Here is a 13,935-nt window from a genome sequence, read left to right on the forward strand (position 1 = left end):
TGTGGAGCGTACAATTTAACATTTCTGAACAATAAAGCAAGTTGCCATCTTTGAACAACTTTGATACCATATCAGGATCGGACAGTATATTTGGACAGCTTTTTCCGATAGTACTTCATTCATGATAACTGCATCATGTGCAGAACGATTGAAGTTACTATTAATATTGCTTGCCAGGTCATTAATATACAACATGAACAACACGAGTTCCTACACACTTCCCCGAGGTTACTTCTACATCTCCTGATGACTCTCCATCTAAGATAACATACTGCAATCTCCCTACCAATAAATCATTAGTCTAGTCAAAAACTTTGTTTGAGACCGAATATAATCTTACTTTTGTTAATAACTGTCGTCGTGGTACCGAGTCAGATACTTTTAGAAATTCAAGAACTGAGATAAACGCAAGTTGGCTTACCAATCATTGATGTTTTCAGAATTCATGCTGATCCACATGGAGGAGGTCATTCTGTTGGAGAAATCTCATTACTGCGAACTTCACAAAACGAAAACACATAGTATCCTATGACCACAATATCAATTAGTCACAACTGGAATCGGCTAACTCCTACAAATACCTGGGTGTAACACTTTGTAGCGATATGAAAGGGAATAATCACATACGCTCAGTCGTGGGTAAAGCGGATGGTAGACTTCGGATTATTCGTAGAATACTGCGAAAATACAATCAGTCTAGAAAGGAGATTACTTAAAAATCACTCGTGTAATCCAATCTGAAATACTGCTCAAGTCTGCGCGACCCATGCCAAATAGGACTAAAGGGGATATTGAACGTGTACGGAGAGGGGCAGCACAAATAGTCACAGGTCTGTTTGACACGTGGAAGAGTGTCACAGGTATGCTGAAGAAACTGAGGTGTGAAATTCTTGAAGATAGACGTAAACTGTCCCGAGAAAGCCTACGAGTACTCACAGAGTTTCAGAGAAGTAGCTGCAAGGTGTAGCAAAATATTGCAAATAAAATATTTTTCATTTTCACTGTGATTTCCATCTCGCGACGAATTTGACTTCGAAAAAAAAAAAGCCCTCGTAATAAAATTCAATATCATTTAATTGCTTCCTGGGATAAGTTTATTCTTATTCGTTTCTGCAGCGTCTATTTGTCACACTCAAAATAGCGTAAATCGTTGTTGTTGTTGTGGTCTTCAGTCCTGAGACTGGCTTGATGCAGCTCTCCATGCTACTCTATCCTGTGCAAGCTTCTTCACCTCCCAGTACCTACTGCAACCTACATCCTTCTGTATCTGCTTAGTGTATTCATCTCTTGGTCTCCCTCTACGATTTTTACCCTCCACGCTGCCCTCCAATACTAAATTGGTGATCCCTTGATGTAGAGCCTTTATTTAGCACGTCTTCCTCTTGGAGCGCTAACAACGCTCCTTCTCGGTGTGGGACTGGCTCTGACTTTTTGACTTCCCCTGCAACTCCTTGAGTGGGGGATGAAACCTGCCAGAATGAGAAGCAGAAAGTGGTATTGGCTATATACGAGGTATAGGTTGAGAAATTATGTGCCCTCTGGTGTTACATGTAATTCTAAAATATTTCTATTTGCTGATGACTCTAACTTGGGAGTAAAGGATGTAGTGTGCAACATTAGCTCTCTTTCAAATAGTCAAGTTCGTGACATACGTTCATGGCTTGTAGAAAACAAACTAACGCTAGATCACAACAAGACTCAGTTTTTAAAGTTTCTAACACCCATTCCAACAAAACCCGACGATTTAATTTCACAGAATGGGCATATGATTAGTGAAACTGAACAGTTCAAATTTCCAGGTGTTCAGATAGTAAACTGTCGTGGAAAGCCCACACTTAGGGTCTTGTTCAAAGACTTAATGCTGTCATTTTTACTATTCGAACGGTATCTAAAGTAAGTGATCGTTCGGCACGAAAAGTAGTCTACTTTGCTTATTTTCATTCGGTTATGTCGCATGGTATTATACTTTGGGCAAACTCTTCCCATTGTCAAAGGATATTTTTGGCTCAGACACGGGCAGTTCGGGCAATAACTGGTGTAAGTTCGGCAACCTCTTGTCGACCCCTGTTCACTAGTCCGGGTACTTTGACATCGGCCTATTAATACATATATTCTTTACTGTCGTTTCATCTTAACAATATCAACTTATTCCCAAGAATTAGCAGCTTTCACTCAGTTAATACTAGGCAGAAATACAGTCCACAAAATGTTGAAATGGATGTAAAATCTTATGGGACTTAACTGCTAAGGTCATCAGTCCCTAAGCTTACACACTTCTTAACCTAGCCGGCCGCGGTGGTCTCGCGGTTCTAGGCGCGCAGTCCGGAACCGTGCGACTGCTACGGTCGCAGGTTCGAATCCTGCCTCGGGCATGGATGTGTGTGATGTCCTTAGGTTAGTTAGGTTTAAGTAGTTCTAAGTTCTAGGGGACTGATGACCACAGCTGTTAAGTCCCATGGTGCTCAGAGCCATTTGAACCATTCTTAACCTAAATTATCCTAAGGACAAACACACACACACACACACACACACACACACCCGAGACCCGAGGGAGGACTCGATCCTCCGCCGGGACCAGCTGCACAGTCCATGACTGCAGCGCCTAAGACCGCTCGGCTAATCCCGCGCGGCTCTAATCTACATTTGGATCGCAAATCCTTGACTCTTGTGCAGAAATGTAGGCAGTATACCGCTGCATCCTTTCCAGTAAGCTGGCACAACAGCTAAAAAATCTTAGCACTAATCCACGTGGTTTCAAATCAAAACTGAAGAGTTTCCTCATGGGTCACTTCTTCTATTCTGTCGAGAAGTTCCTTAAAAAATTAAGCTGATTCCTGTGTTACATTGTTGACTGCGTTATATAAATTTACAGCTTATCTTTTTTTGGATTATTAATAATAATTATATTTTATTGGTATTTACGTTCCATAACCTTAGAGATTGGCTCCTCAATTTGGTCCTATGGAACTAGAGTGTAAAAAATAATTAATCAATTAATTAATTAAAATAAGTAAATAAATGGAAAGTGGACTCACCTGCGGGCCATGGCAGCCGGCTTGGAGAGTGGCGGCTGCTTGCCAGCGCCCGCCTCCAGGCTGTCCGCCTCTGCAACACAAAAGCGAGGGGGGTGAGGGTTGAGGGGCGGCCGTGCAGTGCAGTGCGGGCAGAGCAACTCGCTGCCAACTGTGGCGTGATAAACCTAACTCCAGCGCCGACAAGGTCTTACTGTAGACGACTGTTCCAGATATTCACTCACCGAAAGATATGTTTCTACAGATTGGAAAGTCAAACCGGTATTCAAAAAGAGGAAGTAGGAGTAATTCGCTGAATTACAGACCCTTATCACCGAAGTCGATTTGTAGCAAGGTTTTGGAACATGTACTGTATTCGCACATCGTGCATTACCCCGAAGAAAACGATTTATTGTCAAACAGCCAACACCGACTCAGAAAATATCGTTGTTGTGAAACACAATTAGCTCTTTATACTAACGAAACCAATAAGTGCTGTCGAGGGTGGATGTCAAACTGATTCCATATTTTTATAATCTAAAGAGCCAAAGAAACTGGTACACCTGCCTAATATCGTGTAGGTCCCAGATGAGCACGCAAAAGTGCCGCAACACGACGTGGAACGGACTCGACTGAAGTCTGAGATAGTGCTGGAGCGAATTGTCATCATGAATCCTGCAGGGCTGTCCGTAAATCCGTAAGAGTTCGTGGGGGTGGAGATCTCTTCCGAACAGCACGTTGCAAGGCATCCCAGATATGATCATTAATGTTCCTGCCTGGGGAGTTTGGTGGCCAACGGAAGTGTTTAAACCCAAAGGTGTGCTCCTGGAGCCACTCTTTACCATTTGTGGACCTGTGGGGTGTCGCGTTGTCCTGCTAGAATTGCCCAAGTCCGTCGGAATGCACAACGGACATCAATGGATGCAGGTGATCAGACAGGATGCTTACATGCGTGTCACCTATCAGAGTCGTATCTAGACAAATCAGGGGTCCCATATCACTACAACTGCACACGTCCACACCATTACAGAGCCTCCACCAGCTCGAATAGTCCTCTGCTGACATACAGGATCAATGCATTCTTGAGGTTGTCTCCATACCTGTACACGTCCATCCGCTGGATACAATTTGAAACGAGACTCGTCCGATCAGGCAACATGTTTCCAGTTATTAACAGTCCAATGTCGGTGTTGTCTGGCGCAGGCGAGGCGTAAAGGTTTGTGTCGCGCAGTCTTCAAGGGTACATGAGTGAACCTTCGGCTCCGAAAGCCCATATCGATCATGTTCCGTTGAATGCTTCACACGCTGACAGTTGTTGATGGCCCAACATTGAAATCTGCAGCAAATTGCTGCTCAGAATCCTCTTCCGACACGGTGAACGATTCTCTTCGGTCGTCATTGGTCCCTTTCTTGCAGGATCTTTTCCCTGTCGCAGTGATGTTGGAAATATGATGTTTTACCGGATTCCTGATATCCATGGTACATTCGTAAAATGGTCGTACGGAAAAATCCCCACTTCATCGCTACCTCGGAGATGCTGTGTCCCATCGCTCGTGCGCCGACTATAGCAATACGTTCAAACTCACTTAAATCTTGATAACCTGCCATTGTAAGCAGCAGTAACCGATCTACCAATTGCGCGAGACACATGTTCTCTTATATAGGCGTTGCCGACCGTAGCGCTGTATTATGCCTGTTTACTTGTCTATGTATTTGAATATGCATGCCTATACCAGTTTCTTTGGCGCTTCAGCGTGTTTCCAGAAGGCTTTTGACACGGTTCCTCGTAAGCGACTTCTAATCAAATTGGTTGCGTATGAAGTATTGTCTCAGCTGTCCATCTGGATTCGTGAGTTCCTGTAAGAAAGGTCACAGTGCTTAATAACTGATGTAAAGTCGTCAAGTAAAACGGAAGTAATATCTGGCAGCCGGCCCGGTTAGCTGTGCAGTCTAACGCACTGCTTTCCGGGCGGGAAGTGATCCGTCCGGCGGATTAATGTCGAGGTTCGGTGTGCCGGCCAGTCTGTGGATGGTTTTTAAGGCGGTTTTGCATTTGCCTCGGCGAATGCGGGCTGGTTCCCCTTATTCTGCCTCACTTACACTATGTCGGCGATTGATGCCCAAACGCTTTCTCCATGTACGCGTACACAATAATTACCACGCAAACATTGGGGTTAAACTCGTCTGGTGTGAGACGTTCCCGGGGGCGGGGGTCCACTGGGGGCCGAACCGCACAATAACCCTGGGTTCGGTGTGGGGTGGCGGTGGGTTGAATGGACTCCTGTAGCCTGTTGTGGGGTTGTGAACCACTGAGGGCTACGGCGGGGACGAAGCCTCCCCGTCGTTTCTAGGTCCCCGGTTGCACACAATACAATACAATATGTGGCATTCCCCCAAGGAAGTTTTATAGTCTCTCTGCTGTCTCTGGTCTACATAAATGGTTTCGGACCCAATCTGAGCAGGCCTCATATTGTTTGCAGATGATGCTGTCATTTAACGTCTTGTAAAGTCTTCAGACGATCAAAAGCAATTCCATATTATTTAGGCAAGATATCTGTATGGTGGAACTGATTCTAAAACTGTAAAGAAAAGGTTTGAAGTCATCCACATGAGTACTAAAAGGATTACGCTGAATTTCTGTTATACAATAAAGAACACAAATCTAAAGGCCGTTAACTCGACGAAATACTTAAGGATTACATTTAGGAATAACTTATATTGAAACGATCACATAGATAATTTTGTGGGAAAAGCGAATCAAAGACTGAGATGTATTGGCGGTACGCTTAGAAAATGCAACAGGTCTGCTAAGGAGACTGCCTAAATTACGCTCGTCTGTCATCTTCTAGAGTATTCCTGCACGGTATAGGATCCACACCAGATGGAATTGACGAAGGACGTGGATAAAGTACAAAAAGAGCCAATAAGAGTAGCTCGTTTGGTATTATTGCGAAATATGGGAGAGAGTGCCAAAAATATGATATACGAATTTGGGTGGCAATCATTAAAAACAAGGGTGTTTTTCGTTGTGGCAGGACCTTCTCGTGAAATTTATATCGCAAACATAGGAAGAAACGATCGTCATAATAAAATACGGGAAATCAGAGCTCGCATGGAAAGATTTAAGTGTTCGTTTTCCCGCGTGATATTCGAGTATGCAACGGTATAGAAGCCCTCTCCCGGCACTTAGGCGTGAATTGCAGAGTAGTGAGAAACAATTTAGTTTGTCAATAACAAACCTCCCTGCAGCTCAATAACAGCCTATAAAGTAGTGAAGTAGTGACAAAAGAGATTAAGAACACTATAAATGCACGTTTCTGTAAAGGTTCGCAGCTATTTTGAATTCTGAACCGCCATTGTACCCAGAAATCAGCAAAATTACCCGTGGAAAACGAAACAACTAAAAACCCTAGGTACACTGAGGGATGGCGACATCCACATGTAAAGATGGCGGTAGTATCGCTTACACAAGGTGTAAAAGGGTACTTGCATTGGCGGAGCTCTCATTTGTGCTCAGGTGATTCATGTGAGAGGTTTAGTAGTCACAGACAACCATTGCCATAAATTCGTGAGAGCTCTGTTATGAATAAAAGCCTGCAGTCAGATTCCAGGGTGTGTGGGGGGTGGGGGCGGAGTGCCGCCTCACGGTTCTCCCTCCCCCGCCCCTCTCGGTGGACGCCCGTGGTGGCGAATAAAACTAAGATCTTCATGTGTGTAGTCTGTGCAAATAATGATTTTCCATTTCTTTCTTAAATATATGAAGAAAATGGGCGTTTTTTATTTAATATTCGATTGTAAAGTAAATCCAATAATGTTTAGAGTGAACGGTTTTTTAATATTTAGGAGAGCTGCAACGAATTGGTGCATATGTCTATGATGAATTTTATTGCTGCCTGTTGGCGGGGCTAGAAAGGCAGTCGGTGAGTGAGAAAGAATGTGAGTAAGAGCATTCTAACAGCACGCTCTTGTCTCACCAGGTGGGAGTGTTAAAAAATGTGATAAACATAGGGTCCTGTATTCTGGACGACGCGTAAGTTATCCAGACAATTACCCATACTACATTCATCGAATATTTGAGAATGAGACCATTTGCGACTTCCAACGGACTTTACATATAATTTCAAACCGTTACGAAACGTCTTCTCGCTGACAGCCTCCAAGAAATGATGAAAGAAAAAAAGCTGCAATCAACGGTGATTTTCTATTAACCTTTAGCATGATTTCAACGGATTTAAATCAGTCAGTAAAGCTGTATCCACATGAAATGTGTCGACAACGTTCTGTACTTCTTCTTCGTATTAGTGTCTTAAGGTTCTGACACGGGCGAGTATGACCTCAGTTGTTTTTGCGCCCTCAAACAATACAAACGGTCTGTACACCGATCAGTTAAAGTTAAGGACCCTAGAATCAAGGCCTTGTCACATCAGTAAACCCAATGTCTTAAAATAACAGACGATGTTAATAGGTACACGCTGGGATGGCATGACCTTTTAATTTATTACTTCTTCTCTCCCAAGTCTATGCACAACACATTTTGCAAGCAATATCCACATCCATCACTGAATCAACCTGCCAAATTATATCGTTGTACTAGACATTTATCGGTAGATATGACGTTCTGTTTGTGGGAGTTCGATGATTTAAAAACCAGCGGTGAAGGTTTTTAGTGGTTGAACGCTAGTCTACACTTCCCAAGCAGTGGTATGCCGGTTCATCTCGTTCTGCGCCACCTGCAAGAGCCTCTAGCTGCTGGTGACGACTAATTTATCCGATACGATGTTACAGTGGCTATGTTTGCAAGAAGTACGACGGAATGTTCCTTCGGATATATATTCATGTCTGAAGGAACACGCACTGCAGTGACTACAGCCGTTATGAGATACAGGAAATGTATTCGCATCTCGAATACGGGCAACCTACAACTGCACAAAGGAATAAGGGCAATGACAGTTAATGCCGGTCTGGGACTTGAGCCCGAATTTTCCGCTTGTCGCGGGCGGTCGCAATAACAGTTTCGGCTATCCGTGCACAGTTCACTGCCAGACTGAAACTAGCATATGTCGTCGACCTTGGGTCATTAACCTGCAGTCGTACACTTACTGTAATTCGCGTACAGGGGAGGCATTTAATTGAAAGTCTCTAGCGTGGTATCGGCGCCGCGCGGGATTAGCCGAGCGGTCTAGAGTGCTGCAGTCATGGACTGTGCGGCTGGTCACGGCGGAGGTTCGAGTCCTCTCTCGGGCATGGGTGTGTGTGTTTGTCCTTAGGATGATTTAGGTTAAGTAGTGTGTAAGCTTAGGGACTGATGACCTTAGCAGTTAAGTCCCATAAGATTTCACATACATTATTAGTGGTATCGGCGGATAAATACGATAGTGAAGTGCGCGTGTTTGTGAGAAGTACCATGCAATGTTCCCTCAGACTACAAGCACTGAATTATCGTTTCTATCCGCCGAGACTGTCGATTAAATGACCTCCCAGCACGGGATTTACAGTAAGTGTAGGAATGCAGGTTAATAACCCCTGGGCGACAGCGTATACAAGTTTGGGTCTGGCCGTGAATCGTGCACGGATAACCGAAACTATTAAGGTGAGCGCTCGTGACAAGCGAGAAATTCGGGTTCGAGTCTCAGCCTGGCAGAAATTTTCAGTGTCGCCATTCCATTCTGCAGGGTGTTACAAAAAGGTACTGCCAAACTTTCAGGAAACATTCCTCCCACACAAAGAAAGAAAATATGTCATGTGGACATGTGTCCGGAAACGCTTACTTTCCATGTTAGAGCTCATTTTATTACTTCTCTTCAAATCACATTAATCATGCAATGGAAACACACAGCAACAGAACGTACCAGCGTGACTTCAAACACTTTGTTACAGGAAATGCTCAAAATGTCCTCCGTTAGCGAGGATACATGCACCCACCCTCCGTCGCATGGAATCCCTGATGCGCTGATGCAGCCCTGGAGAATGGCGTATTGTATCACAGCCGTCCACAATACGAGCACGAAGAGTCTTTAACATTTGGTACCGGGGTTGCGTAGACAAGAGCTTTCAAATGCCCTCATAAATGAAAGTCAAGAGGGTTGAGGTCAGGAGAGCGTGGAGGCCATGTTATTGGTCCGTCTCTACCAATCCATCGGTCACCGAATCTGTTGTTGAGAAGCGTACGAACACTTCGACTGAAATGTGCAGGAGCTCCATTGTGCATGAACCACATGTTGTGTCGTACTTGTAAAGGCACATGTTCTAGCAGCACAGGTAGAGTATCCCGTATGAAATCATGATAACGTGCTCCATTGAGCGTAGGTGGAAGAACATGGGGCCCAATCAAGACATCACCAACTATGCCTGCCCAAACGTTCACAGAAAATCTGTGTTGATGACGTGATTGCACAATTGCGTGCGGATTCTCGTCATCCCACACATGTTGATTGTGAAAATTTACAATTTGATCACGTTGGAATGAAGCCTCATCCGTAAAGAGAACATTTGCACTGAAATGAGGATTGACACATTGTTGGATGAACCATTCGCAGAAGTGTACCCGTGGAGGCCAATCAGCTGCCGATAGTGCCTGCACACCTTCGTTCTGGAAATCTGTCTCGATACAAACGTACCACGCCACGGCTATTGCCCCGTGCTAATCCATACATCAAATGGGCGTCTGCCAACTACGCATTTGTAAACATTGCACTGACTGCAAAACCACGTTCGTGATGAACACTAACCTGTTGATGCTACGCACTGATGTGCTTGATGCTAGTACTGTAGAGCAATGAGTCGCATGTCAACACAAGCACCGAAGTCAACATTACCTTCCTTCAATTGATCCAACTGGCGGTGAATCGACGAAGTACAGTACACACTGACGAAACTAAAATGAGCTCTAACATGGAAATTAAGCGTTTCCGGTCACATGTCCACATAACATCTTTTCTTTATTTGTGTGTGAGGAATGTTTCCTGAAAGTTTGGCCGTACCTTTTTGTAACACCCTGTATATTTGGATGCTGTCGGTATTCGCATCTGCGAATACATTTCCTGATTCACGAATCGGCTGTGCGAATGTTGGCGAGCAGGGCAGTTCGCTTACCGTCCGTCAGAGGCGTGCTGGAGTGCTCGCTCGCTGGAGCCGGCGCCGGCGCCGGCGCGTGCTGCTGGTCGCCGCTGGCCATGTCTGGAAGGAGCCTGTGTGGGGGCGGCTGCGCCGTCAGCGAGGCACTGCGCTGGCCCGGCCCAGCAGGCGCCCCGCCAGAGCCAGGGGGGAAAACCGGCGGCGAAAGGCGCGTCGAAGCGACTCTGCACGCCCCGCACCTCTGCGCCCGCTCGCTCCGGCAGAGCCGCGAGATTGCCGCCTAGCGTACGTCTGCGCTCTGTACCTCTCTAATGTCCCGGCCGACTACCTTCCGCTTCCTACCGTTCTTGCTCTTACAGCCCGGAAAATCGATGCTCCGGGACCACAGAACTGCTTCCGCGTTTGACGTACGGCGTCTTAGCAAGCGTTACCCCGCGTTTGCTTTGGAGCTACAAGTAAAACGAAAACTAATCTCTGACAAAGAGTGAAGCACACAGAAGGGGAAGAGGGATCGGAACTTCACAGGTTAAGAGGGTGAGTGATGTTATTCCAGTGATTACAAAATCGAGTAAAATTCTACATCTACATCTACACCATACTCCACAAGCGAGCTAATGGTGAGTGGCATGGGGCACTTTTTGTACAACTAACTAGGCTCTCCAACCCTTCTCCATACGCGAATAGAGCGTAGGAAGAAGGATTGCCTGTACTGGCTCCAATTTCTCGAATTTTCTCCTCATGGTCACTAACAGAGACATGTGTAGATGGAGAGTGATATCTTGTCCAACTCTTTCCGGACAGCGTTCCCTCGAAATTTCGATGGTAAATCTCTCCGTGATGCACAACGCCTCTCTTGTAATGTCTGCCAATGGAGTTTATTGAACATCTACGTAACGCTCTCGCGCCAGCTAAACGATCCCGTAAGAAGACGTGCCGCTCTTCGTTGGGTCTTCTGTACCTCTTCTATCAGTTCTATCTGATGGGGATCCCACATAGATAAACAATACTCAAGACTTGGTCGATCAAGGGCCTTGTAAGCCACTTCCTTCATTGATTAGGTAGATTTCCTTAAGATTCTTCCTATGAATCTGAGAAAAAAAAGTCTGTGAAATCTTATGGGACTTAACTGCTAAGGTCATCAGTCCCTAAGCTTACACACTACTTAACCTAAATCACCCTAAGGACAAACACACAGACCCATGCCCGACGGAGGACTCGAACTTCCGCCGGGACCAGCCGCACAGTCCATGACTGCAGCCGCTTATACCGTTCAGATAATCCCGCGCGGCAAGAATCTGAGTCTGGCATCTTTTCTCCTATTATTTGTTTTATATGGCTATTCCACGTAAGATCGCTCCGGATAGCTGCTCTTCGATATTTTACCGCAGATACTGTTTCCAGTGGTTTGTCATCAATGGTGTAGCTATACATTAGTGGATTTCTTTTCTATGTTACATTTATTTACGTTCAGGGTCAACTGCCAGAGCGTGCAACATTCATCAATTCTCTGGAGGTCATTCTGCTAGTCGTTACTGTCTTCTGGCATTGCTCCTTTGTCAGAGGCAACCGCATCATCTGCGGACAGCTTAGGGAGCATCCGACGCTTTGCACTTTTTCCTATCACACTTCCTCGGCGAACACCTGAAATTACATTTGTCGACTTTGTTATGTCGACGTGAACCCAGGCGGTCTATAAAAGCATCCGATTAACATTTTGGCCGACCTTTTATACTTAACTTCACCGAGATTAACTCACAATCTGAATTCCTGATAAACTCGCTAGAGTTCTTTACTCCTATAATCAGGCCGCCACCATTGGCGACTAACCTATCCTTACCATCAGTATTCCAATCTGAACTTAGGATTTCGTTGTCATTAACGTCCCGTTTCAATCAAGTTCTTTTCCCAATACTATCTGTGGCCTGCCGCGGTGGCCGTGCGCTTCTGGCGCTGCAGTCCGGAACCGCGAGGCTGCTACGGTCGCAGGTTCGAATCCTGCCTCGGGCATGGGTGTGTGTGATGTCCTTAGGTTAGTTAGGTTTAAGTAGTTCAAAGTTCTAGTGGACTTATGACCTAAGATGTTGAGTCCCATTGTGCTCAGAGCCATTTGAACTATTTTGAACCAATACTATCTGTGCTTTATAACCTTCAGTAAGCGATACTAATTCTGGGATCTAACCTTGGATGCTCCTGGAGTTTAGTAAAATCATATACACATCAAGAAAAGGTTTTGCATCACCCCAGTTCCCAGAACTCCTGAAGACAGACATTGACTGTGGATATTGTATCACAGACACAGTCCCGTTGACTCTTCAGGGAAGTCACTAAACCTGCCCAAAGATGTAAACAACCATGCATGAGCAGCGCCTATTAGACGGAGGGGGTCCGACAGCCGATCAGTTCCAGTCATTCCACCAGGAAGGAGGTACAAGGCTCGTGTTGTCTGTAGTTCAGCCATGCCTAGACGATCAATACCGCGGTTCGATCGCGTCGGCATTGTTACTCTGTGCCAGGAAGGGCTCTCAACAAAGGAAGTGTCCAGGCGTCTCGGAGTGAACCAAGGCGATGTTGTTCGGACATGGAGGAGATACAGAGAGAAACTGTCGATGACATGCCTCGCTCAGGCCGCCCAAGGGCTACTATTGTTGTGGATGACCGCTACCTACGGATTATGGTTCGGAAGAACCCTGACAGCAACGCCACCATGATGAATGATGCAGCCGCAGGACGTCGTGTTACGACTCAAACTGTGCGCAATAGGCTGCATGATGCACAAATTCACTCCCGACGTCCATGGCGAGGTCCATCTTTGCAACCACGACACCATGCAGCGCGGTACAGATGGGTCCAACAACGTGCCGAATGGACCGGTCAGGATTGGCATCACGTTCAGTTCATCGACGAGTGTCGCATATGCCTTCAACCAGACAATCGTCGGAGACGTATTTGGAGGCAATCTGGTCAGGCTGAACGCCTTAGACACACTGTCCAGCGAGTGTAGCAAGGTGTAAGTTCCCTGATGTTTTGCGGTGACATTATGTGGGGCCGACTTATGCCGCTGGTGGCCATGGAAGGCGTCGTAAAGGCTGTACGATACGTGAATGCCATCCTCCGACCATATCGGCAGCATATTGGAGAGGCATCCGTCTTCATGGATGATAACTCGCTCCCCCATCGTGCACATCTTGTGAATGACTTCCTTCGTGATGACGACATCGCTCCACTAGAATGGCCAGCGTGTTCTCCAGACATGAACGGTATCGCACATGCCTGGGATAGATTGAAAAGGGCTGTTTATGGACGACGTGACCCACCAGCCACTCTGAGGGATCTACGCCGAATCGCCGATGAGGAGTGGGACAATCGTCTTGATGAACTTGTGGATAGTATGCCATGATGAGTACATTCATGCATCAATGCAAGAGGACGTGCTGTTGGGTATTAGAGGTACCGGTACGTACAGGAATCTGGACCACCACCTCTGAAAGTATCGCTGTACGGTGATACAAAATGCAATTTGTGTTTTCATGAGCAATAAAAAGGGCGGAAATCATGTATATGTTGATCTCTATTCCAATTTTCTGAACAGGTTCTCGGAACCGAGGTGATGCAAAACTTTTTGTGACGTGTGTATTAACCTTTTCTGCCTCCGATTTGCGACGACGAATATTCTCAGACGACACTTTGGCTCATTTATCAGGCAAATCGTCCTTGCTCCCAACCTAAAAATGCCCTATGTGCACGCCACAGCCGGCCGGAGTGGCCGAGCGGTTCTAGGCGCTACAGTCTGGAACCGCACGACCTGTACGGTCGCAGGTTCGAATCCTGCCTCGGGCATGGATGTGTGTGA

The 13,935-nt window shown here is 45.9% G+C and overlaps 1 protein-coding gene across 1 annotated transcript in view; it reads right to left on the reverse strand.

Moving 5' to 3' along the window:
- The window catches only part of LOC124709061, a 387,186-nt gene that overhangs the window by 155,616 nt on the left and 217,635 nt on the right, over window positions 1-13,935 (reverse strand). The window contains exon 2 of the mRNA XM_047240710.1: window positions 3,036-3,105. Coding sequence (XP_047096666.1) covers window positions 3,036-3,105 — 70 coding nt within the window. The remainder of the gene's footprint in view (window positions 1-3,035; window positions 3,106-13,935) is intronic.

Source organism: Schistocerca piceifrons, chromosome 7 (genome assembly GCF_021461385.2).
Source record: "Schistocerca piceifrons isolate TAMUIC-IGC-003096 chromosome 7, iqSchPice1.1, whole genome shotgun sequence".
Taxonomy (NCBI): Eukaryota; Metazoa; Arthropoda; class Insecta; order Orthoptera; family Acrididae; genus Schistocerca; species Schistocerca piceifrons.